The 27,264-nt window shown below is 35.4% G+C and overlaps 1 protein-coding gene across 1 annotated transcript in view; it reads left to right on the top strand.

Annotated features, from left to right (window-relative positions):
- The window catches only part of DNAH8 (dynein axonemal heavy chain 8), a 123,289-nt gene that overhangs the window by 21,812 nt on the left and 74,213 nt on the right, over positions 1-27,264 (top strand). Inside the window, exons 18-35 of the mRNA XM_042022936.1 lie at positions 413-600; positions 1,528-1,608; positions 2,378-2,494; positions 4,945-5,064; positions 5,812-5,941; positions 6,976-7,085; positions 8,013-8,119; positions 9,047-9,107; positions 12,717-12,909; positions 14,502-14,695; positions 16,334-16,460; positions 18,624-18,859; positions 20,977-21,081; positions 22,059-22,172; positions 22,744-22,806; positions 23,718-23,818; positions 24,736-24,873; positions 26,115-26,355. Coding sequence (XP_041878870.1) covers positions 413-600; positions 1,528-1,608; positions 2,378-2,494; positions 4,945-5,064; positions 5,812-5,941; positions 6,976-7,085; positions 8,013-8,119; positions 9,047-9,107; positions 12,717-12,909; positions 14,502-14,695; positions 16,334-16,460; positions 18,624-18,859; positions 20,977-21,081; positions 22,059-22,172; positions 22,744-22,806; positions 23,718-23,818; positions 24,736-24,873; positions 26,115-26,355 — 2,426 coding nt within the window. The remainder of the gene's footprint in view (positions 1-412; positions 601-1,527; positions 1,609-2,377; positions 2,495-4,944; positions 5,065-5,811; positions 5,942-6,975; positions 7,086-8,012; positions 8,120-9,046; positions 9,108-12,716; positions 12,910-14,501; positions 14,696-16,333; positions 16,461-18,623; positions 18,860-20,976; positions 21,082-22,058; positions 22,173-22,743; positions 22,807-23,717; positions 23,819-24,735; positions 24,874-26,114; positions 26,356-27,264) is intronic.

Below are 27,264 nucleotides of genomic sequence, written 5' to 3'. Positions count from 1 at the left end.
ATTTAATAACTCTTTCTGGTTTTTTTCCAGTATAATAATTCATAAGGTTGTATTGCCCCAGTCCCTCTAAGGACAACTATTACTTAATGGCTAGAAATGTTTGGTATTCAAGCGTTGTGTTTCCAGGTCCGTAGAAAATAAATTTCAAAATTTTTTAACTTGGGCTGAGAAAAACTGCGACACAAATAAGACTGGATCTGAGGCTTTTTTAGTTTATGAATACAAAGCCAAAAGTTATGTAATGGAAGTTGGTTGTGTATTTTCTTTAACTGAAAACAACATGAAGCTATTTCACAAGTAACCATACATACTTAATCACTATATAGTAGTATTAGAAATCTTGATTTCATAATAATTTCTAGAACATAAACAATTTTTTGTCTTAGAAACTGATGCTAGAATGTCTTTACAGCCTTACAATCCACGATATTTGTGCGTCATCCTAAAACCGAGCAGTTCCTGGTTAATTTTGATCCACATATTCTAGAGATTGTGCGAGAGACCAAATGTATGATAAAGTTGGGTCTGGAAGTACCAGAGCAAGCAGTCAAGATAGCAATAATGGAAAATAAACTGAAGTCAAACAAGTTGTACTTAGAGGTAAACTTGAAATGTATCATGATTGCTGTTTAAAAAAATTAAAAAGAAAATGCGTTTAATCATAGAATTTTTTTCTATAGTTAAAGATTAAAGCTGGGTAAGAGGTAGTTTAAGATAAATCTGTGGAATGCACAGGTGGGCATAGAAAATCTCATTTGAAAACCCTGTGCTAACTGCTGTGTGGGCTGGTAGATACTTAAATATAAGAATATATACTTCGTATACCCAGTGGCACACTAAGTATACTTTGGTCACGAAATAATTAAAGCTATACAAAAAGTTTTCACTGCCTGAAAATCAGTAAAATGCAGTTTTATAGTTTTTGAGAAGAAAGATTGTACTTAATCTGGTTTGGAAGATATGGTGAGCCACAAAAGCGTGAAAAGTTTTGCAGGTTACCTGCAAGAGAAGTTGCATTTGTTATACCTTTTGTAGTATCTGCTGTTGTATTATTTCAAAGAGCCTATATCTTGGGGATGAGGTGTATAATACAAGATTTCTCTGTGTGTGTGTGCATATGGCATAAGACAAGAGGTTACTTTTAAAACTGAGTTCACACCTGACTTAAGCATCTGGAGCACGATACTCAATTTTAAGAGGGTATTGTGACCTATGGTCACTAAAGTTCAAGCTGTCCTTAGTTCTAGAGAAAGATCATACTTTTTCTGGCTTTGTGCCTTAAGAAAATGTTGTACAAAAGTGGCTTTCATTCTTCCTTCTATAGCATGATACAAATTCATTACATTCCAGAAATTATATTCATAGGTATGTAATGTCTGTGTAAAATTCTACAATTGTTCTCAAATACAGCATTGTGCTGCTTTCAATGTCTTTTTCTGATGATTTGATTGCATGACAAATTGTTTGCTTCGGTAAAGAAATGCTAGAAATATTCTGCTTGATACTACCCTTTCTAATAATCAACAGGGTATTGTCCAGTCTTACGAAGATTTGTGTAAAAAAACACCAAACATTTTTGTAAATCTACTAACACCAAAAAGGAATAAGGTTGGTATTGCTACATACATTTCAGTATACCTCATAAGAAGTTAAAATAACTTAGTAATAATTTATAATTCTAAAATATTTAGATGGATCTGCATGTTGTAAACTTAATGAATTTTACTGAGACCTTTAAGATTAAAAATTTGCACATTGTATCCCTCATACAGTTCTCAAATAATGTGTATTACAATCAAATAATCTTAGTGCCTATGAGATAGAAGACCAGTAGAACAAAAAATATGGTTTTTGCGGTCTATTTACCTCCACAAATCTCTGGCTTTAACATGGAAGTTTGCTTGGAGAGAATTATTAACCTTGTGAATTGAGTCTCTTTAGTGGTGTAGAATGCTACACTATGATGTTATATGCTACACTAAAGGTACAGCTTGATTGGAGATGCAGAATGTCTATCCCACAAGCCATTTTGTTTTCCCAGACATTTACAAGTGTATGTATGTGACTGTTCTAAGTAACTCTCCCCTTTTTGGTTGTAAGTAGTCACACCAAAAGGTTGCAGAGTTTGTGTAAGTTTGTATAACTACAAAGTTGGACAGTAGTGTGAGGAACAAAAAACCCGAGGCTGTAGTATGCCCTACCCTCCCCTTCCTATTGCATAGATTTCTTTGACCTTTTTTCTTGGAAACTTGTAATGTCCCTTGCACACCACTCTGTTTTATAAACAATATTAGTGATTCTACTAATAATGGCACTTGTTTTAATTGTTTTCTGTTGTGGCTTTTAAAAATCTATTAAATTATATTTTTATGCTTAGATGGACAATTTGTTAAGGCAAGGACTTACCATGTTGACTTGGTCATCTGTGACGCTGGAAACTTTCTTTCAAGAAGCTGATGAAGTTCTGCATATATTTAGACAGCTTTTGAGAAAGGTACACACTTGCTCACTACATAAATAAAACTAAAAGCTTACAGAAATTATTTCTAGGACACTATTTTTCGTATTGGAACATAATCTGTACTTATTTTTGTATCATATGTAGAGATTTTGTTGCTTTATAAAATAGGTTCTTTTTTTTGAATAGGGATATACTCAATGATTCTCTCCCATTATTGCCATCATATGTTTGATTTTTGTTTCTGTCCAGAAAGTAGAATCTATTTCCACTCCTTCTCTTCAGATTCTGGGGCTTTCACTCTGATTTTCAGAGTCAATGCCTGTCTTTGAGTGCTTGTCCATGAGCGCAGCTGCATAAAAGGTACTTCCATGTAAATGCTGTTGAGTGGAGAACTTTGGAACATTCACTCTATTCATAGCAGGCATGTTGTGAAACTGTGTCGTCTTTGTGCAGCCCATAAAATAATGAAGGAGAATATGCCTTTTCCTCACAGTTCTCTGCATGCTGCTCTGTGCTCTTTTACTGTCTTGGTATTTTTCATGTAATTTCTAAATTAATTTGATTCCATATTTAATATCTGCGTAAGTAATCTGGATGATGGGATCAAGCGTACCCTGACAAAGTTTGCCAACGACACCAAGCACAGTGGGAAAGGGGAGAGCCACCCTGCAGGAAGATCTGAATAGGTGTGAAGAGTGGACTAACAAGAACCTTACAAATTTCAACGAGGACAAATATAAGGTCTTGCGCCTGGGCAAACATAATCTAGGAGTGCAGCATAGGCTGAGATCTGCCTGATCGGGCAAGAGCTCTCTGGAAAAGGACCTGGGCATCCTGGTGGATAACAAGTTCAATGTGAGCAAACAGTGTGCTGCTGCAGCAAAGGAAGTCAGTCAACAGGATGCTGGGTTTCATCAACCAGCAGAGATAAAAAACTCACCATTCACCTCTACTCAGTCCTGGTCAGACCAAACCTGGAACTGTGTTCAATTTTAGTCCCTGCTATATAGAAGGGATTTGGAGAGGGTTCAGGGAAGGGCCACAAAGATGATCAAAGGACTGAGAAGCCTGACAAATGAGGAAAAGCTGAGAGAAATTGGTTTGTTCAGCCTTGAGTAAAGAAGGCTTAGGGGAGACCTTACCATCGTGTGTAATGTTTGAAGATTGGAAAGATTCCTATTTGACACAGGAGGAAATTTTTTTGCAATGAGAACAGTCACTCATTGAAATAACCTCCCAGGGGAAGTGGTGGATTCCCCAGTGTTGGACAATTTTAAGACTCAGCTGAAGAGGGTACTGGGCCATCTTGTCTAGGCCATGCTTTTGCCAAGAGAGGCTGGACCAGATGATCCTTGAAGTCGTCTTCCAACCTGATATTCTATGATTCTTTGATTTAACATGCTTGAGGACCTGTGTTGGCTTGGTTTTTTTCTCAAGAATTTACCTTGACAGTCAGATTGCCCTTCTGGCTTGATAGTTGAGCTATATGATTATTATCTCTTCTATGAATATCTTAAATCGTGTCTCCTGTGGTAGGAGATTGTTAGTCACTGGTCAGTATATGTAATTCTTTTTATGTATGGCAGAAAATCATAATTATGATCAAGTGCATTGTTTGCCACTGAAAACCAAAGCTGGAAAAAGGTTGTGCCAGAAATTAACAGTTTTGTAAGCCTGAGTATATTTGAAATAATCATGTTTTTGTGTAGAAACACTCTATTTTCATTAAGTATTTAGGTTGTATACATTTTTTTTACTTTTCCCTCCCGTATCAATTAAAAAAAAAGTTAACCTGGTTTAGACTCTTGATTGCTGTGAATGGGCGTATTATTGACAAATAGAAAAAAAGTGATGTGAAACACAAGCATGAGGTGCTTTGTGAAAAACAAGATCACAGATGCAGGCTGTTTCAGATAAAACATTAAAAGCTGGACAGAAGTCAATTTTACTTGGATTCTGCCATGGCAAAAAAAGTTCACTGTAGTTGACTGTATACTAATAATGGTGCAATTTAGAATCCAAATCCCAGCAAAAAACTATGTTGACTAAAAGAAGGAGAAAGACTGAAGATTAACCCATCAAGCAATTTATGGTAGACCCCCCTTGCCTTGCTGCTAGACTTGTGGTCAGTAAGATCATGAACAAGAATCTAATTACATTGATTCTGTTACTCTGTTTTATTTGGTCTAGCAGCAGTGTATCTTGCATGACAGGAATGATTTAGGGTCTGACTTTCTATTGCTGCCTGTCTGCCTAAAACTGCAGTTAAACCAGCCAGAATCCTTTGGGAGTCTAGCCATTGTAAATAACCCTCAAGTTACCATAACTCTGGTTATTATTCCCTTTCTGAGAGGATTTTCTACTCTATAACATTCTTGTATTTATTTTTCTGCAAAACATTTTTTACCTGTTGGCGCTCTCTTAAGTAGAACGTTATGCTTTAAAGACACGTGTGTGGTATTAATCTGATTTTCTCTTTTTAGGTTAATATTTTAAGTGAAGTGCAGATTGGTTCACTATTAAAAGAAATATCAAGTACTTCCTTACTTAGTTTACCAGTAGATGGTCCTATCAAAATAGAGGATCTGTTGACTGACAATGAGGTGTGTGCCACTTTATATCTTTCAACTTGAATTCTACGGCATGTTAGAAAAAATGCCTTAGTAAATGAAAATAAAACTAAAAAATAATTCTCTATGTAAAAATACAGAACTTTATTTGTAATTAAATTATTTTGGTTAAAACATTTTATATGAAGATATATTGGTTCTTTGGTATTTGAGATTCTTAAGCTGTATTATTTCATAGATAATCTTATTTAAGTGCTTTGTAATTAGATGAGATTTTTTTTGTTTATGAAGGACCTCAGACTTATATGGCCTTTCTTGCCCCCTATTTTTTCCAAATTGTTTTTTTAAAGGAGAAGGCAAAAAATACTTTCCAACAAGTATATTTCAAAATCTGAAAGTTTTCTTATTCCAAAATAGGCTAAAAATGTATAATCAAATCAGTGCAAGTAAATAAAATCATTAAGGACAGTTGAAACAGTATTTGGATAATTTCAGATTCGGACTGTGACCTCCCTTCAATATTCAGGGTTTTTTTCAAGCACCTAAGAGTACCATTACATTTGATAAATGGATTTTTTTGGGGCATTAAAAGATAATGATAATATAACTAAAGATTTTCATAAATATACAAGTATATTTTAATAAATATCTATGTTTCATTGAAATATTTTATTCTGATGAGCACAATATTCAGGGAAATGTTTTGAATCTCCATAAAGAGGAACAGTAATAAAATAAGCAGTGTTACTAAGACAATTCATTGATGTTTTTATTTAACAGGATTATACTAAAGAATGTGCTGAATCCTTGAATATCAAAAGCATGCACATTGAAGATGCTGTTCAAGAACTAATAGATCTGTTTGAAAAGAATTACGAATTTCCATCTTCTAAGCCCTCAGAACCACAAGGTAGTTAGTGCTGCTTATTTAAATGAAGTGTTCTGTAGGCTTAGCTAGTTTTTATCAAAAGTGATCTGTTATAGATAATTTTCTACACACTTCTCCCTCCCACTACGTTTTCATCAGTGTCACAGTCCTGCCTTCTTTAACCACTCTTAAACTAAACCACTAGCTCATGAAATACGGAGATACTTCAGTTTTGGTGGGGTTTCTAGAGTTGAAATCTGTCCTTCTGTTTAGATTAGCAAAGTACTTGCTCTAGAGGAAGAACATTAAAGTTCCATTTCTCTCAGTCACTGATCGTAACTCTCCCCCTTCACATCTCCCCAGCTGCAAGTGAAATACAGTGTTCCTCTCTTCTTAGCTATGTCAGATTTTTGGTACTGTCCCTCTGTTTTTAACTTTCCTGCCACAGTAGAATTATGTCTCAAACACCAGTGCTTTGCTGGCTGGTCAGTTTAAATTAGTATAGTCAACTGCTGGCACATGCATGGCTGGTTCCCTCTTCTTTGGGGTGTCTCACAAAGATTTTAGAAGGTTCCGTACTGTTACAAGACAAATATTATATTTTAAGGAAAAATTTATTTCGAGGCTTAATCAGTCATGGAGCTCTTTTCTTTCATAGGATGTTTTTCTTCTGGCTTCAGATTTCTCCAGCTATAGAGGCACAGTCAGGGTCAATACTCCATGTGGTTTGATAGGATGCAAACAGAAAAAAGATGACACAAAAATACTTCTCTGTCTTTTGTTAAATTTTTTATACTGATTTTGATTTTTTTGGCCATTTTCACTGATACATTCATGTCTGCATATCTGTCTTTAGTAACAGATTGGTAGTGCACAGTGTTCATTATGCTAAGGATTATAGGCTGGACTCTTAACCACATTCCTGGTGTGAAAAAGTGTTATGAAATAAAACCAATTTTTGGTGAGCCAGGTATTACTAAAATAAAAGTCAATATTGTTTTGCCTCTAGTGAGGGGACAGCATGCTTTAAAGCGGAATACATGTGAAATAACAATTATTTCTTTTTAAATTTGCAGTAAAACATATAGCATTTGAAAGTAAAGAAAAGGAGAAAGAAAAAACTCCTGCTGAAGAACCTCAAAGTGATGATAGCAAGGGCAATGATAAAGAAGAAGAGTTTAAAAAGGTATTTTGTGAAAATAAGGAAATTAATTTTTAGACCAATTGGATTAGTAAACAGGATCTTGAGTTTTGGTAGCTGCATATCTATGTTACAGAAAGACATCACATGGACAGTATCAAATATAATGCACAAATGATGAAATAACTTACCAAAAAAGTGAATTTAAGATAGATTTTAGCTTTCACAAGCATACTGCACATTATTCCAATTATCACCTTCATTAAACAAATTCTTGACATGAGTGGTAAGTGTAAAAATTGGAGAGAATAATGTGCATAAGGCACAACACAGGCTTTCCTTCTTGGGTAGACAGAAACCTTCATCCTTTCTAGTGTTCTCTTCCGACTTCACCAAGAAAGATTATCTTTGTACTTTTTCCATGAAGAATGCAATCTCTTCATACTCAGCAGAGAAGGAAAGTAAAGAACAAAGACTCTCAAACTTGCAAGCACAAATGTAATAATGCTATAAGGCTGCATCGTTTTTTGTAATAGTCATCATTTCATGTTGCTGTATTTTCGTATTCTTAATCCAGTTGGATTCTACTCTATTTGTCTCATTCAAAATGGGTACATATGCACCAATATGCTTGAATAATTCATGTTTTGGTTTTCTGGTTTGTTTTCATGTTTGTCTTTTTTTTAATATGGAGAGCTTTTCTGAAGGAGCATGAGATTTCAAACAGATTTCAGGATTCTGTATCTGATTAAGACAAGTTGTTTCCATGTAGCTTTTCCATCTTTCCCATGTAGCTTTCACTTATTTACTTACTTACAACCCCCCAACTTCTTGCTTTGCATTTCTTATGTAGCTTAGAGCATAAATTCCTTCAGACAAAATCTATTAGGTTTGACTTACAACCTTTTGGCAGTAATTTTCAGGTTCCTATGTGAGTACGATGCTAAACAACGTCTGGTTTATTTATTACAGAATTGTAAAGACTTACATGCCTATTTCAGTCGCCGGCTGCTAATCAGCCTTCAGAAAGCAACCCGACTGTCTTTGGATCGTATTAAAAGAAGAATGAGTGTTTCAATGTAAGTTGCAAATGAAAGATTCCTTCAATAATGTGCACTCTTTATGAATTCTTTATGGTAATGGCAAGATCCATACAAAATCAGTCTCCTATATTCAGTGGGATTTCTATAGATTCTTCTCTGCTCGAACAGGCATACGCTTCAGAGGCAGAATTGTTTCAGTATAGTATATACTTAGAATTCTATTAAGAGAATTTATTTTAAGCAAGTGAAGTTTATGATATTTTGTCATTAATGTGTGTTAAAGTCTGAATTACTTTTTTCTTTTTCTAAGGACATTTTTCATTTAAAATGTATTAAAATCCTTATCAAAGTCAATAGGAATTTTTTTGTTATTTCTTTCATATTTGTCTGCTGTATCGTTCTGTTGAATCCTTCTTTATTTGGTTACTGTGTCATGCCACAGCATTTAAAATTTTACTTTGCTCTTGTTTTTAGGTTTTAATTTTAGTTTTGAGTAGGTTAACATCATGTATTTATCATTTTGCACTAGCTCGTTATCTTTGAAACTTTCTTTTCATTCTGTTGAACAATTATCTAAAATGTAATGGGGCAACTTTTGCTCTTGATATATTGTTTCATGAAATGATCAGTGAGACCTTCTTATGCCCTATTCAAAGTGCTGGCAGACTTGCAACATTCTGAACCTGAGAGATTAAAATCCAGAATCAGAAAATATTCTGGATGAAAAATTCTGAAAGCAGTGGCTGGATCCAAGCTAACCTTTGTCAGAATGGTGGAGCTCTAGGTATTTTCTTATCCTTTAAACAAGAAACTTCTGTAAGTTTTGGAAATAGTACATAATTTAATGTGAAAATTCTCCACGTGGGTTTCATCAGAAAATGTAGCTCAAAATTATATTTCTCAGTTAATCTGAGGAGGTTTTGTGGTGAAGTGTTTATGATATGTGTCAAAATTATTTTTCAGCAAATCTGAGGACATTACTCCTTTTCTAAAAGCAGAAGTACACCTTGATATTCCCAGTCTGGTAAGTTTTATGTCATATAGGTAAGGTAAAATACACTGTCTTGTAGTAATCTCTGTATTTCCCCAAGTGCAGGGTGTGGGCACGCTTCCACTGAACCAGCATCTGTTCCAAAGAATAGCAGTTGCTCACGTCTTTCAGTGAGCTGAGAGCACTGATGGAATGTGCTCGCAGTCCCAGTGTTCTGGCCTCTGTCTCAGTGGTTCTTGCAGAACCTGGCCTTTTAACCTTATGTGATTTAGCAGTTACGCTGCGATCTGTTCATCTGTGTTCTTTGCAGAAGGATTACAGTTCCCCTCACGTGTAGTAGCTGCATTACTGGAATAGGTTCTTCATGTTGCTTTATTTTTATTTTTATTATTATTATTACTATTATTATTATTTGTTTTAACTCTTACTTGTGTAATCTAAATCCTTTTGTTGAATTTCAATAATGAACATTATCTTTGCTTAGTTTGGCTTTAGTCACCTAAATGGGAAGTTAGATGACCAGAATGAGGAACACTGAACAAAAACAGAAGATTCAAAACCAGAAAAAGGAACTGTGGACTTCTATGTGCAGGGGAAAAAGATTGCAAAGAACTAAAGCATTAATTTGTTTTCCTTTTGTAGAGTAAGATAACTATGTGTCAGCAATATGTATTTTTTATTTTATGAGAGAAGGTAACTTAATATTTCTCAAATGTCTTATAGAGATTAATGGTTTTATATTGAAATTACAATGAAAGAAAGGTTCTGTTTTAAGGTGATATTCCTTTGACATTGAACTGTTGTTCATATTGGCATTGTTATACATTCACACTGTGTGTGTGTGTACACATGATATGTAAGTTCTGTCAAAAGTGTAGAATGTTTACCTTGTTGATATTTGTAGAAGGATAAAGCTCCAAACTCTACCCACTGCAAAGGAAGCACATATTTCTTTCCAGTCCTCAAATGCTTGGCTGATCCAGGGCAGTAATCAAGTAGTTCTGGGTAAAATACCACTTTGCTAATGCTAATAAGGTTTTGCAAGAGCCTTGCTTTTATGTATGCAGCTGCTCAATCTGTGAAAGTGATTTATAGGTAATCAGAATCACTTTTAAGCAGTTTAAATCCCAGTCCTGAGCGCTCTTGTGGATGATTCTATCATTTTAAAATGATAACTTGAACATGAAAGCTGTAAGATTTTGTTCGAAGACAATATGTGAGGATTGAGCATATCACAAGAGTGATAATTCTTCTGAATTTTAACAAGAAATTATGTTTTCTTTTCTTTCCTGAATTGCTCTCACATAATTTCTGTCTCCAGCTCGGTATTTTGGAGAAACTCATGTGTGCCTTTACTCTATCTTATCCTGTATAGAACTATTTTCAACAAGAACAGAACAAAGTCACCATTAGCATTATTGTTGACAAAGCAGTTCAGAAAGTTCTGGGTTCAGGACATTATGGCTGTTTGTGTTCTACTAAATAAAACTGGCTAGAGTCTGTTCTTCGACCCCGAAGTGAGCTAACATGACATGGTGTGTACCTGCAATAGCGTTTTCTCCCTGAAACCAGAAGTTGGCATTCAAACTGTGCATCAGGAGCAGCCCCTGTTATGTTTTATTCATCAAACTGCCCCTGATGTTTTTCTTGGAGTGTGCTTCTTTGCATCATCTCAAACTATGGGAAACTATGCTAGTATGGGACCATACTAGCATTTATACAGTATGGATGATGGCTACCAGAGCCTCTGTTTTGTCCCTATCCGGTTTGCTAGTTGTTCTCAGTTCAGATCAGGAATAAATCTTGTCTTTCCTGTTCGCTTTATCATGTACTCTGGTAACTGAATACAGGTTCTCTTCCTCTTCTGACTTGGGTATTGATTGCTCTCAGAATTATGTCACAAATTCCTTGCCAAATATACAAATGGAAAACCTCAGGCCTACTGCCTGGAGCTCCATTAATTTACTAAACACTGTGCTCTAGCAAAAGTTTTTGAGGTAATACTACCTTTCTGAGACAAGAAACACAGCATTTATTCAACTTGGACCTCGGACATGTTGATCCAGCTGATTTTTGTTTGCATGAAATTACAGTGTAAATCTATTTATATGTTGCGAATGAGTGTTTTAGGTCACTCAGAAAATCACCAGCAAAGGTATCAGTAAAAGCAGTTTTAATTTAGAAGTGAAAGCGTGACAAAGTTCGTTGGCAAGATTCACTCTACTACTTACTAGATGGTTAAAGCATACAGAGAAAAATTAGAATAAAATCTAAAACAAATCAATCTAAAATGAACCTAAAATTATCTACTTGGAGGATGGGCACAGGAAAGGGTAAGGTTTAAAAAGGAATAAGGGAGACCCTCCTGTTGAGTCACGAGGTTCAGAGTGGACCCCTTTACCAAACTTAACTCCAGACTTGGCCAACAGTCCAGGCCTAAATCTTTAACAGCACTTAAACTTAACAGCACTGATTTACACAATAGCCTGATTTAAACAATCAAACAAAAGATTCAGCAGAATTTACTATAAGCACAACAGTAACTCACTTATAGGTCTAGCTTACATATGAATCTAATGTACCTAAGCATCTAAGAGAACAACACAGTACATTTGCTACAGCATGTTCACACACACGCACACAGACCTAAAGGAGTGTGTACAAGGTGTACAAGTGCGTACCTGCAAAAAATTCCCCAGAGTTCAGTGAAGTGCTCATGTCGATGCCTTTGCATCTTCTCAATGGGCAAAGGGTAGAGCCTTGAGGAGCAGGAGTATCAGTCCAGGATCTGTCGTCGATGTTTGGCAGTGATCCTCCAAGTACAGCAAACTTGAGAGTTCTCTGGCTCTGAGAGCCCCACTCAGAGGGGAATTGCAGGTCACAGCCCACTGTGGTCCAGGAGAGCTCAAAGGGTCTCATGTAGGACTGCTGTTTATAGGGTCGCAAGGGGGTTGGCTTTAGTCACAGCAATTTTCCATCTAGGCCACAATTCAGGTTGGTAACTTTCTTTGAAAGTTCAAATAACAAAAATGTTGTTCCGCTCGAGTTGTTATTCAGGCAAGAAAAATAAGTTTCCAAGGCTGTTTTTATAAAAGACAGGAGCTCACAACCTAAGCTCCTGGGAGGATGGTGTTTCTGATAAGCTCAAGAAGAGCTGAGCCCAAGTGCTGTTTATCAAGGCCAAGCTTTAATGAACATTTCTGAGATCATAGGGAGGCCCGAGAAGGCTGGGAGGTGGTGGTTGTACCATAGCATGCAATTTCTAATGCTTTGTTATTCTGGAGTCTAAAAAACAAGGCTTGTAATGTATTCCCACACATTAGATAAAAGTCATTATAAAAATGATGCTTAAAATGTTGTAGGAATTTTAAAAATAGTTGTAAAAAAGCCAATAAATCTATCTGCTTTTATACTTGATTGCCATTTCACCCACAGTATGACTGCATAATTAGATTAAAGGTCACTACAGTATGTTTCATCTCTTTAGAAGCAATTCTGAGCCAGACAACCTGCTAAAGTTATCTTTACCAGCTTCTCTTCTGGGGTAAGCTCTACAATTCACTATGAGAGGAGTAAGACTGAGGTCTCAAAAATGACAATCAGTTGCATTTATTTCAACAGTAGTTCAACTGTTTTAAATAGGTGATCGTTCCCAGTTTAGATGAGATACAGCAAGCCATCAATCGCATGATTCATTTAACACTGGAAGTAAATCGCGGAGTTGCTCAGTGGGGACAGAGGCATTTGCAAAAATCTATTTTAAAAACAGAACCAGGCACGCAGCAAGCATCTGCAGGCTTTGGATCACAAGGAAAAAAAGCCAAAAAAGGGGAAAGTAAGTGCTTTGTTTAGTTTTTTTTTACTCTTTACTTTTTGATTTAATAACTATGCCGTATATAAATATTTGTGAATAAGCTCACTTTTCATCAGAGAAGCCTACTGTGGATTGTTTTACATTAGTTTTTTGGGTTTATTTTGATTTAATTAGCTGTATGTTTCAGAAATAGCTTTTCAGGCTTACATAAGCATTACAGCTCTGAAAAACAATAAGCAAAATAGCTTTGAGAAATTGCTAGATTCTGAATCTTTTGCTTAATTTAAGGCAAAATAAGCTTGCCAATCATTCTTTTTACCTACTTATTGTGGAATGTGTATAATGATATAGTTGAAATCATAAACCATGATTTTATATTAAATCTCATTGAAACATTGAGATACAACTCGAGCCCTATTTCAGGAAAGATTTTAATTGCTGAATGTATTCCTAGATTGGATTATAAAACACCTCAAATTTTTTTTATGTGAATAGTCAGAGTGGAGACAGACCTACATCCATTTTAGTCAAATACTTTATTCCTTAATATTGTTTCCAAGCATCTCTCCATGCACTTTGCAAGCAACCATAAAAGCCTAAATATGTTTTTACCATCAGGTTTTCGTAGCTGTTTGGCTGACCCAGTGATATGCAATCCAGTTATATCTTTGTTATCATTCTTTTGGAAAGTCTGTAACATCTTGGAAAGTTCTTCTTTCTGACAGTCCACAGCTGATACTTTATTCTTCTACTGACGTGTCTTGTTATGATTCTAACCTCTTTTAGTGGGCTTCCAGTAGGGTGCCAGGAGCCAAGCCTTGTCAGACAGTCATAGTCTTTTCCTCTGCTGTGTCAAAATACAGCATCAGCAGTGGCCGTTTTCATCACCTTTAGCTAGACATCAGCAACACCTGGGGGAGTATGTTAATGTTTGGGCAATGAGATTATGGAGTACACCGGTAAGGATGGATCAATCTGAGACTGTTTCCAGTGAACAGACCCCAGAAAATGTCTTCAGAGTAAAAGGGAATTTGGAGTTGCCTTAAATCCCCCTCATTAAACAATGTATGTAGTGGGAAGGGTGGATTTTTCTTCTTCTTCATTCACTGAAATCCACTTCAAAATGCTCAGGTATTGGTATCACAGAAGCAGCTCATCAGATCTCAAGAACATCAGTTTCTATATTGACCCTGACTGTCTCAGCAATTAATCAGAGTTCAAGAAGCTTACACTACTTTAAGCAGTATACACAATTAAAAAACTTTAATTATAAGAATTTTTTAAAAGTATGAACTAATGTGGAATGTTTATGAGGCCTTTGATGTTCTGCTTACAGTTAAATAAAAATGGAGAAAATGAAATTTGTGAATGAAGAAGACTATTTTCTTTCAGTTTGAAAACCTTCATTTTAAACTGAATTTGCTCTAGCTGTGTAGTGGCTGGCATGAGCTGGCAGCTGGTACTTCACATTAAGCAGTCAAACACATGTTTGAAGAAGGATGTTCAGCCTTACTGAAGAGCATCATTGCTCAACTTGGTATGCATAGGCTTAGAAGAGAATTCTAACCAGACTGTCAACAGTTCATTGATTTATATATAATTTTATTTTACAGAAGGAACAGATGATACGGTTGTCAGAAAGCTAAAGAATTTTTACTCAGGTGTTGCAGAAAATGAAGCTATTACTAAAATAATTGTGCTTCTCTCTTCTGCTGGGAATTCTCTAAAAGAAGGAGCTAGTGAAGTTCTGCAGGAGTTTGATAAATACAAGGAGCTGTGGACAGAAGATAAAGATACCAAGTTTCAGGTCAGTTTAACGATGGTCACCTACAGGACTGTTCTTCATTAATCCTGTCTTTTGAAATCTGAAAACATTGGGAAAAATCAAGGAAAAAAAGATGTAGAAAACACATTTACAGCTGAAATTCTTGTTTTATCTTTCCATAGGAATGGTACTATATCTCCTGAGGAGAAGTAATAGCATTTTACTTCTGTGTAAAGTAAATTTTTGTGTTGTGGTTTGCCTTTTCCTGCTTCTGTGCCATTCTAGCTACTAAAAACCTGGTAATTGCTTTATTTTGTTAGTGTAACTCTGGATTTTAGGCCACAAGAAACCAACCCAGTCTGATATGAGGGATGTCTCTATGCAAACACAGGTAGCACAGGGAATCAACAAGAGTTAAGAGACATGCACCCACCTGCAAGGCTCCTGGTATCACAGAGATATGGTGGGATGGCTCCTGTGAGTGGAGTGTTGGAATGGAGGGACACAGGCTCTTTAGGAAGGCTAGGCAGGGACGACCAGGTCAGGATTAAAGGAGGGCTGGGACAGGTGACGTTATAGTGGGGCTCTGCTACAGGCTGCCTGACCAGGAAGTCCATGCAGATGAGACCTTCTGTGGCCGGACAGGAGCAGCCTTGCAGTCACAAATCCTGATCCTCCTGGGGGACTTCAACCACTCTGATATCTGCTGGAGGGACAACACAGCAGGGCGTAAGAAATCCAGAAGGCTCCTGGAATGTGTTGATGATACTTCTTTCTCGAAGATATTGAAGAGCCAGTGAGGAGAGGTGCATGCTGTACCTTGTTCTCACCAACAAGGAGGATCTGGTGGGGAATATGAAGCTCAAGGGCAGTGACCATGGCTGCAATGACCATGAAATGGTGGAATTCAAGATCAGTTTATGTGGGCTAAAACCCCACCAATTCATATGTAGGGCTGAAAATTTGCTGTTAGCCTAAATAAAAATTTTATGTCTAATCAAATTAATGTTATTAGCTTGATCTAGTTACTACTGAGGAATAGGATACTGCTACAGTGAAAGCTTCAGTAATAAGGCAGATAAGTTTTATAAACACATGCTTTAATTTCTACATTCTTCCTTTTCCACTTCCGTGTTAACCCTTCCACTGCTTGTCTGAGTACTTTCGGACAGAAGAGTAGAAGTGGGATAAAGCTTTCAGCACCTATTACTTGCCAATGCAATGTAAGCATAATCAATAAAGGTCTTAAGTAACATTTCTGAAATGCAGATTTTCAGAATGACAAAACTTTTCTACCCTTGAGTTCTGCTCAGGGAACTACTTAGAAAATGTATTTTATTGTGATTGTTTCACATATAATTTGGCTTATGAGGTAGTCTTTCTGTAAGTGTGGGCATGTAGTTGATCTCTGTCACCCGTTTTCACAAAACACTTAGGTCCTTAATATATCTTGGTTATCTGTTTCTCTGTTAAATTTCGTTGGAATTTTCCAAAAAGGTTGAGTGTTAGTGACAGAGAAATTGATAAACATTCATTTTACTCTGCTAGCAAGGCTACAGAATGCTAAAAACAGGTATAATATTGGTATACATTTTCAGTAATTACTGAGTAAGTTACAACATGTTTTACCAAAATTATGGACAAGGACATTTGTTGATTGATGTTTTAAACTACACACAGGAATTTTTTGCTACTGATCCCTCCCTGTCTGAAATTAGAGAAGAAATACTTCACTATGATACTTTTGAACAAGAGATGAAAAATTTAAAACCCGTTATTCTATTTGGTCCAATTGAATTACACACAGGTATGGTATTTTCTTATCTTAGTATGTACAGTAAGATAATGAGTAAAATAGTCACAGAATCACAGAAGATGCACAGGTGAAAGGGACCCACAAGGATCATGGAGTCCAGCTCCTGGCCTTGCACACCATGTGCGTGAGAGCATTGTCCAAACACTTCCTGAACTCTGCCAGGCTGGTGCTGTGACCACTTCCCTGGGGAGCCTGTTCCAGTGCCCAACCATCCTCTGGGTGAAGAACCTTTTCCTCATATCCAACCTAACCCTCCCTTCACACAATTTCAGGCCATTCCCTTGGGTCCTGTCACTGGTCACTACAGAGCAGAGATCAGTGCCTGCCTTCCTCTTCTCCTCATGAGGAAGCTGTAACTGCAATGAGGTCTCCTCTCAGTCTCCTCCAGGCTGAACAGACCCAGTGACCTCAGCTGCTCCTCACACGGCTTCCCCTCAAGGCCCTTCACCATCGTCACAGCCCTTTGGATGCTCTCCAATAGTTTAATGTCTTTCTTACATCGTGGTGACCTAAGCTGCACACAATACTCAAGGTGAGGCCTCCCCAGTGCAGAGCAGAGCAGGACAATCCCTCCCTTGCCCAGCTGGCGATGCTGTGCCTACTGCACCCCAGGACATGCTTGGCCCTCCTGGCTGCCAGGGCACTGCTGACTCATGTCCAACTTTCCATCAACTAGAACCTCCAAGTGCCTTTCCATGGCACTGCTTTCCAGCATCTCATTCCTCAGTCTGTCCGTACATCCAGGGTTGCCCCATCCCAGGTGCAGAATAGGGCACTTTCCCTTGTTGAACTTTACGTGGCTGGTGATTGCCCAGCCCTCTGATTTGTTAGGGTCTCTCTGCAGGTCCTCTCTGACTTCAAGCGAGTCAACAGCTCCACCTAGTCTGTGAACTTGCTTAGTATCCCTTTGAGTTCTGTGTCCAAGTCATTTATGAAGATGTTGAAGAACACAGGGTTTAAAATAGAGCCCTGTGGAACCCCACTAGTGACAGGTTGCCAATCTGATGTCACCTCATTCACTGTAACCCTTTGTCTTCCTTGCACATCAGAGAAGCAGAAGCTGCCTGCTTTGAAGACTAGAGTTCATTTCAGGATCTTGGTGGTGTGTTAACCATATTTCTTTCAGTGAACAAGCAAAAATGTCACTGCTGACTGCACATCCTCATCCAGTTCCTGGATGCAGTTTCTTCTGAATGAGATCACTCTGGAAAACACTATCTATTATTGTGTGAGCAAGAGTAGTAAGAAAGAGCGTATCCAAAAGAATATGGATTTTGTTGATGGTCACAGTACTCCCTCACCTGTGACCACTGCGACAAAGGGACCCAAGTCCTCTAGGTTACAGAACAAGGATATTAAATGTCTTTTATTATCTGGGACAGAAGGTAGTTTCTTGGACTCAGTTTGGGTTTGGGATTTGATTTATTGTGATTTACAGATTCTAACTTCTGGCAGGATGTGCTAAGTTTCTTGAATTACCCCTGGGCTTCAGGAATCATCTCTTTAATGTTAATAGCCACATTATTAAGGGAGAATCTGTATCTGCTGTAAAATTTGTTTTGTGAGCAGAAATGTTATATGCTGTTAGTATCTTTTGCTTTCTTTTACCAGAGTACAAAATGCTGCCTGATAAAATCCTAATTTATTCTGAAAATAAGTTAAAATTCTTGACTTTTCTGTCTCTTCAATGTTGGTTTGTGTTTATATATTAACTGCATATAACATGTGTCACCTTACAGTTTCAGCTGTGAACTAGTTCAAGTCCCAGTATTGAAATCTCAAGATACCATTTCCTCAATGAGTATAAACCATCTACATATCACAGATCTTTATACATTTGGTTAATATATATCAAAGCTATTCTCTGAAAATCCACATTAATAAGTAGATATTTTGTTCTTTATTCATCTTCTCTATGTGCTCCACTAGGTAAGCTTACCAATATGTTTTTTAGATACCATAATATACAATAAAACAACAGAAATATATTTAATTATAGTTGAAATTGTTCTGAAACTTTTAAAATGCTATAATTGAATTGCTTGTCTGCTGTTTTCTAATTGCTGTTAAAGAATGTGATGATGTGGGCTTTTTAAACAGAAAAATGTTAAGATATGGATTGAGTAATTTTTTTTTATTGTTTTTTAAAACCAGGACCACTGAAAACAGCTTTAACAATTGAAGCAAATTCCTGGAAGATGGTCCTCTGTCGTTATTTAAATGAGGACTATAAAAAGAAATTGCTAGACATTTTGTCGTTCATAAATGACCACATAAAGAAATTGTCTCGACCTCTGTCTGACTTAGATGATGTCAGATTAGCAATGGAAGCTTTATCTACCATTCAAGAAAAGAGACTAGAAATAGATATGTCTATGGGACCTATTGAAGTAAGATGACTTTTAATTTGTTATATTGAATAAATATTATTATTATTAATAGTAATACTATATGTAATTGGTGTCACAGGATAAGATAAACCTTGAACTCTAACAATGAGTTCACTGTCTTGAAGGAACTAGGCTGAAGATGGGAAGCAAATTTTTTTTATTTTTAATATTATAAATTATGAATCAGGTAATTCGATAGATTCTGTATTAATACAAAACAGAAAAAAATATTCTTTCTCAAATTATAAACGCAATCTAGGAGACAACATGCAGAAAATAAGAAGATGATAACACAAGATAAGGGAGCACTATGCTCCCTTTTTCTTTTTGTTAGCCTTAATCCTCTTCTTGCTTTTTCTCTGTTTGTAAACAAACATCTTGATCATCTAACCCCTTGAAATATAGCCAGAGAGTATCACAGAGCCACACATCATGGTATGCTGTCAAAAACTTGCAATGTTCTTTTAGTTTTTCCTATAAGAAGCTGAAAGAAGCTAAAACAAGCTCATTACGTTTTTTAAGTATTTGGTATTTACTTTCACTCTCTGAAACAGCTTAACAGAACAAGTTAGTTTTGTATTTTCATCCACCTTTTGAAGAATTAATTTTTTAAGATTTTCTTTCTTAAAGACTGATCTATGACACTAGAAAGGAATTTCAGTAATTGTTTTCACTTTTGCTAGTTTTGTGGTAAGAATGTGGATTTTGTCTTAGCAATTTATGCAGTGGTCTGTAAGAAAACAATCAGTTCTGTGATCAAAAGTTGTAAACTGTGGAAATACAGCTGCCTTCTTAAGTGTGTATCAAGTATGTTAGAAAGTCTTACTCTTACACCAAAAAGAAGAACCTGAACAATTTAAGCATTTAAAGTAGTATTCCCATCTACTAAATGTTATTATTCTGTCTTCAGGATATGATAATCATACTCATAGCTGTTAAATAAAGCAAGCAAGAGGAACTGAGAGGAGCTTGCTAGGTTTTACATGTGTAGGAAATGATGCAAAATTTATAAATAAATAAAAGGTATTTAAAAAGATGAAGAATTAATATTTTTGTTTATTATTATTATTATTATTATTATTATTATTACTGTGCTTCTGCCACTTGGAGATGAATATTGAAGATAATGATCTTTCCCAAACTACTTACATTCCACATATCTCGTGAACGTTTACTTCCTTCCTACATTATTGTAATGAGTTCTGTCAATGTCAGTAGAGCTAGTCATGTTAAAAAGTCACTCCTGGATCCTCTTTCTCCTTCTCCAGGAGACGAATAACCCTAGACACCAGTGCAGGCTGGGTAGAAATCAGTTTTGCTGTGTAAGAACTGAGTTTCTTGGTGTACACCAAAGTGAATGTAAGCCAGAAAAGTACTCTTGCAACCAAGGGGCTTAAGGGTCTCCTGGGCCTTTCCTGGGCCTTTTACAAGTTGTGCTGCCACCAGGTTGAGGGATGTGATTCCCTCTGCTCTGCAATATGAGATTTATCTGGAGTGCTGTGTCCAGTGCTGGGCTTCTCATTACAGACTGACATGGATATACTGGCGTGAGTCCAGCAAATGGTGAATACAATATGAAGATGAACTTATTTTTAAATAATGCAATGTATGTAGGAGGAGGATCATAAAGCAGAAGATATGCAAACAAATTGCAGATGAGAACAAGCAATAAGGAAGGTTCATTCCATTACAGATACATATACATGTTTTTGACAGTTTGGCAAACTTAGCAATAAAGATTTTATAGATGATATGGCAAAATATTTATAGATTTGTAATTTAGTGTGCAAAGTTATTCAGAGTTAGGAAAAATTCATTAAAATCTGCATTCAGGTGGAATGTAGATAATTGGAATAAAATACCATTGAGATGATAAAATTTTATATTTTCTGATTTTAAATCTGTGGTGTTTGTATATGTTTTCATCCAAGACATCTTTGAAGAAATAGTTTTTCCTGTTGTTCCCTAGTTCTTCATTCCTCATCCTTATTAAAAAAAAAAACAGTTATGCCTAAAATACATGAGGAGATTTTCTTTGAAATGTTTTTTACAGATTTGATCTGTGTTCCCTCAAATGAACTTATATTATATTCCTAAGACTTTATTTTTTCATCCAGGAAGCCTATGGCATTTTAAATGCATTTAAAGTGGAAATTACAAAAGAGGAATCAGAAGGTGTTGATTCAATGAGATATGCTTTTAATAAATTAAAAACTCAAGCTGTAAGTACTTAAAATTATGTTATTTTCCTTTTGTTGAAAACATGTTAGTTTCTTCAGGTTACAAATGAGTGTGAGACCAATTGTCCATCCTCTCTGACTTCTCACTCTTGACATCAGTTGTGCACCAGTGTCTATATCTTCTATTAATACGTTCATTTTCTAATTTCATTTTTATAGATAACTTTGATATTTAAATATTACTGTAGCTTTTAGATATATGTTTGCAATCTGCAAGAAAATGTTCTTTCTGCTCTCCTTCATTTCCAGTTTTTGTGTCATTCTTGTCTGATCAGGGAGTTTATTACCCTTAGATTACATTTTTCTAAGAAGTGCAAGCTCTGCACTTACCCCTAAGTGGTAGTTGTACATTCACCTTTATTATTTACGACAGCCTTTTATCCCTCAACAGCTCCTTTTCAATTGAGTATTTTATGTAATGGGGGTGGTTAGATGGAAATATGTAGATATTTTGTTGAATCAATTAAGTTACATGCTATTCCACAGATTAATCACTCAGGAAAGGACTCAAGAATATGTTTTACATTTTGTGCAGCTCTTGGTTATTTCTCTCAATGTTTTGAACAAAGAAAAAGAAATTCATTAAAGAGAAGGCTGAGCCCTCTGTGAGAAAGATGACTCTAATATCTTGGGGTTTGAGAATTTTTGGAGGGAGGAAAGAAAGAGAATAGGATCTTCTTGTTCCATCACCCCTTTGTAATGAAACACATTCCTTTAAAGGCCAGTGTGAGATTTTATTATGGTTTTTGGTTGAGGCGGTTTGGTTTTTTCCCCCACATTTCCTGTCAAAAATTTAACATATAGCGCCATAAAAGGAAAAAACTTTATTTAGCTTAAAATAATCAATTTTTGTTCAAAAATTTGATATATTTTATTCATAATTTTGATTTATATCTAACTCAAATATCTGTTTGTGATTCTTACAGAAATAACTTTTATTTTAATCTTTTCCATGGTAGATTGAAGTCCAAGATGAGTTGGTTGAAGTTCAGCCCAAATTTAAGAGTAATTTGCTAGAATCAGTTGCAGTTTTTCAGGAGGATGTATCACACTTTGAAACAGCGTATGAAACGGTAAATGAATTTAGTAGTGGCATGTAAGATTTGGACTCAGTGTTTCATTTCAGGAGTTGGGTGCCAGAATTTTGTTCTGCTCAGCTACTGATATTTGATACCATGGTTAATAAGCAGTCATCGTTGTAGGTCAAACTTTTCAGTATGAAGAAATAGCAGTGCACACAACTCTATAGAGAAAGAAAAGAAACCCTGGTGATACAACTTGTAATGAAATTGTAATTATAAAGCACAAATTAATTTAGAAACTGTAGTACATGTTATGGCATCATTGCAAACACACCAACATTAAAAAGGATCAATGTCTGGGTTTTGTTATTTTCAGCAAAATAACAAAGTATGAAAAGTTAGAGTCTAGTCCTGTTGAGTTTAATTAAGGTAAGGAATTTTCAATTCCATCAAAGTTATCTTTTCTTAGATTTACCATTGTAAGTATTGCATTACCGATGCACAACTTGATTGGAATTTGACTAACAAAAAATATGTATTCTGTGATGATCTATAAATATAGAGTGGCCTTCCATCACTTCGAGAATTAATATTCCATTTTTGTTGACTGCTTATTTGAAAGGAAGGACCTATGGTTCCAAGTATTCCACCTCAGGAAGCCAGTAAGAGGCTGCAGATCTTTCAGGTAAGAAAGTAAACTGTTGAATTTGCAACTAATTAATTAAATCTGTTCTTGCTTATCATAAAAAGTTTAACAAATGATAATTTGCATATTCTGTGTAACATTATGTTATCTATAGTTTCTCTCACGTAATGTTTTCCTTAATGTTGAAGGATTGATCTGTAATCTTTCTTCAGTTTTCATATTTTGTGAGCAGAAATCATCAATTTGAAGTAATAAAAGCAGTAGAAAAGGAAAGAGTCAATTACGACACCTTGATAATGGCTTAAAAGAAGTCGGGTTACAAAGCAGTCATGAGCCAGTCTTCTCATCTTTTAAAGATCACATTTTTCATTAGATAACTGTCTTTCAACTCGGTATTTATTTGTTAATTCATAGGTCCAGGAACAGTATTTTCTCTATTTTTAATCCTTCTTCTTTTTTTCTGCAAGTTATAGTAACTTGAATAGTACTTTTGTCAGTCTTACATATTGTATAGATTGTAAAAAGTAAATTCAAAGTTTGTGAAAAGCACTGAGTGACTAACAGAAGATTCTTAATCCTTCTAATGCACTAATATGTACTGAAAATTGAGTGATTCTGGTTAAATTTGTTGAATTTCTTGATTCACCGAGAGAATACTCTGTACTTTTGGGTACTAGTTGCAAAAATCACTCTTCTTTTTATTTTTGTATGGCGATCATATCCTTTGGACAGCAGTTATACTTTGAAAATAATTGTGTTGTTTGGCACTCTGATGTTTTTCTTCAGGCTATATATTTGTTTATATAAAAAAAAAATTCAGATATTTTACATATACATCTAATAGAACTAATAAAAGTTTAAAACTGTTTAACGGTTTATTTTTAGGCAATTTTAAATTACAACTTACAAACTTCTATTTTCATTTGTTCTGTATGAAACAACTTAACCAGGTTAACTTTGACGAGCTGTGGAGAAAGTTTATCACGTACTCAGCTGGTGAACGGTTGTTTGGATTGCCTGTCACCGAGTATGAAATATTGCATAGAGTCAGGTAACTGTGGAAATATGCCTGTCTTGAGTGTGTATCAAGTATGTTAGAAAGCCTTAGGCTTACATCAAAGGAAGAAATATTATAATATACAAGCTTTCCATTTTGTCAAATAAAATAAATAAATACTTAAATAAAAATTCAAAAGTTCTAAAGAATTTGTCAATTAAAAAAATTATATTTATTTATTATTGTAACATAATGACACCAGATGATTTTAATGTGTATAAATACTATATTAAGGAGCAATATGCCCTGTTCTAGACATACAGATAGAAATAGAAATATATATATATAAATGGATGAGTAAATAGAGTATTATATATTAAGGTATAGTAGAAAGCAAAGAAGAACATGTAAGAAAAGGCCACTCTATCATGATATATGAAGAATTTAACTACAGCTTTTATGAAAGTCTGAATTTTTTGAGCAGCTGTGCAAATGATGATCAGATTCTGAACTTTTTTCACCAGCCATTTCAATAGTTTGCTGATGATTCACGCCAGATGAGGATCTCACTGTTTCTGGCTGGTTTTAGATCAGAGTTTTAGTTCAGATTCAGAGAGTGCTTCTAAGTAAATTGACTGTTTCCACTTGCCAGTTCTGCTTTGCACTGCAGAGCCAGCTCAGGGCATATAACCTAGGTTTCTTTTGGACTAATGGAAGTTTTGGAGAGCTAGGGAAAAGCAAAACTTCCCCCAGATATGTTTAGTGGGGATATTATTAGATCCTTAGCACCAACCATCTGCTCTTTTTTTGTGGATTTTGAAAAATTAAGTATTTTTTTCTACATTAAGAAGCATACTCTAATTGTCTACCTGTACTTTTTGTATCTTTATTACATATATAATATATTTAAATATTGTGAGATATCCAGAGAGCTGATTGAAATTATTGGTATAATTACTTTTTTTTTCCAGGAAGGAGTTAGGCTTGCTTCAGAAATTGTATGGATTATATGACACTGTAATAAGCACTATCAATGGTTATTATGACATACTTTGGACAGAGATAGATATTGAAAAAATCACTACTGAACTTATGGAGTTTCAAACCAGGTACGTTTAACATATAGTATGTTACAAATAGTAACAGATGTTAAATGCCTTAAGATTTAGGTGAGTTCAGTAGAGCCATTGATATATTTATCAAAGCTTCCATGAATAAGGTTTATTGTAAAAAAAAAGATTATTCAAGAAGGAGTGAAATAACACCATACTTTTACTTAACCAGCCTTTTACCTGTAGCTTTGATAATTGATGGGCATACAATCAGTCGAAGCATTGATCTCATTAGCTAAACCAACCAAAAGGTTAGGAGGACTTAAATTTTATTTGTAAAAGGTAGGTTCTTCAACTTGGATGATTAAGTTTTGAATACAAGAATATACAAGATTTTAAGTTTTGAATACAAGAATAACACGTGCAAAATTCTTTCCCCCTCAGAGAAAGGTGGGTAGGTGTTAAACATCCAGTTTGACATCAAGCAGGGAGCTAAACCAACATGAATATACCAGCAACCAGCCAGCACTGACACCTCTAAGCCACACACACGCTGCTGTATTGTTCCTAATTACTGGGAATATGAAATTTTATCAGTGGGAGCTAGAGAAACAAGTGATAAAGGATGCAGAACCAAGGATTTATTGTTTTTCCTGATATGGATATACTTTATCATTTGCAATGGGGCATTCCTGTGGAAGGTCGCCTGCTCAGTACTTGGTGTGTCAGCTCTTTAAAAGTGTGGTCAAAGAGATAGATATTTATTTGTCTGTTCTCAGGCTTTTTTCCACATTAGAAGTATATAATTTTCATTAGTGAATGGATTCAGAACCACTAACCAAAAGTGGAGGAGGCAGTCCTATTTATCTCATTTTCATGTCTGTCTCCATGTTGGTATGTTAATAAGTGCCATCTATTTTACTGGTATTTAAATTGAAGAAAATATTATATTTGTACAAGGATTTCATACGTGAAATTTAGCTAATTTTTCTTTGTTTTTTCTTTTCCAATAAAGAGTTTCTGATGATAGGCAGCAGATAACTATGTTTTAATGGAAATTACAGTTTTGAGGGGTTTTTTTTATTTGCAGGGAAAATATCAGTTTGAGACTATTAAATATTATGACTTGTAAGTAGGGCATTTGTATTAGTTTTTTCCTAAACAGGTAGGCAAGCTGACGTAGAAAATGTTGACCTCAATACAATCCACTTCGTATCTCCTTGTTTAAACTCTTGTTTAAACAATTCTATTTTGACAGAACAGGCATTTACTACTGTATCACTTTAATTTAACTGCAGGTGCCGTAGACTACCTAAAGGCCTCCACCACTGGCAAGCTTTTTCAGATCTCAAGAAAAGAATTGAGGATTTTATTGAGTGTTGTTCTTTGCTGGAAATGATGTCTGACAAAGCAATGAAGCAAAGACACTGGAATCGTATTGCTGAAACAACAGGACATCAATTTGATATAGAATCTGAAACCTTCTGCCTTCGAAACATCATGGAAGCACCAATTCTTCAAAATAAAGAAGACATTGAGGTAGGTACATACATTTTTCCCCTCCTTGTTCATTTTATATTGTCATCAAAAATAATGTGATTGCTTATAAAACAGTTACCCTCTTTAAAAATGATTACTTCACTGAAGTCCTTGACTCCCAATCAGACCACACTAGTCTAAAACAATTTGTGTTTTATTTAGAAGCTGTTATCTATGTGAGTTATGACAGAGGTAGCAGCTGAAATCTCTAGACACTTGTTTTTAGATAATCTCTTCACATTCTGCCTGCCATTATTTTTTCTTATTTTCTTAGCTCTTTTTAAACAGGAAAAAATCCTCAAATAAAACTTCACATGATCATGGTTACCTAATTTTTTACCTTTGTTGTTGCTTCATAGTTTTGTAGATAAATCAGAAAATTTAAATGAAGACTTCATGCTTAATAATCTTTAATATTAAGACTTTTCTAGATGATTATGCCTTCTTTTGAACCACATGACTTCAAAAACCACCTCATATAACTTGTGAAAACTCAGTGGGGTTTCCGTGTTTCATATAGTAAAGACACATGCAAAAACTTACTGTATCTATGCTTGATTTATATGGGAGCATTCCAAGGTGATCTGCTTAATTTTGAATTAAGCTCTGATTTGAATAGAACATTGGACTTGACCTCTCCAGCTTGAACTATTCTTAGATTTTGTGATTCTATAACTGAAATGTGGTAAGAGTCAGAGTCCGTCTGGTGATGAGTCTATATCACTACCCCTCCTCAGCCTTGTAGAAATTATGATCCAAAAATCTTTTTACACAGAAATAACGAAATGTGAAGCCACAGAAAATATATATCCATCCATTTCCATGTGTGCTTTTTTCAGTTATCCATACATATAATTTGAGTGAGTAAAATTTGTGATATCTGCATTTTTTAATATTCTATTTTAATAT

The sequence above is a fragment of the Corvus kubaryi genome, unplaced genomic scaffold (genome assembly GCF_017639235.1).
Source record: "Corvus kubaryi isolate FWS band 111438036 unplaced genomic scaffold, C.kubaryi_AGA036_p1.0 37232, whole genome shotgun sequence".
Taxonomy (NCBI): domain Eukaryota; kingdom Metazoa; phylum Chordata; class Aves; order Passeriformes; family Corvidae; genus Corvus; species Corvus kubaryi.
Note: the sequence above shows the minus strand (reverse complement) of the source record. Positions and strands in the feature narration are given on the sequence as shown.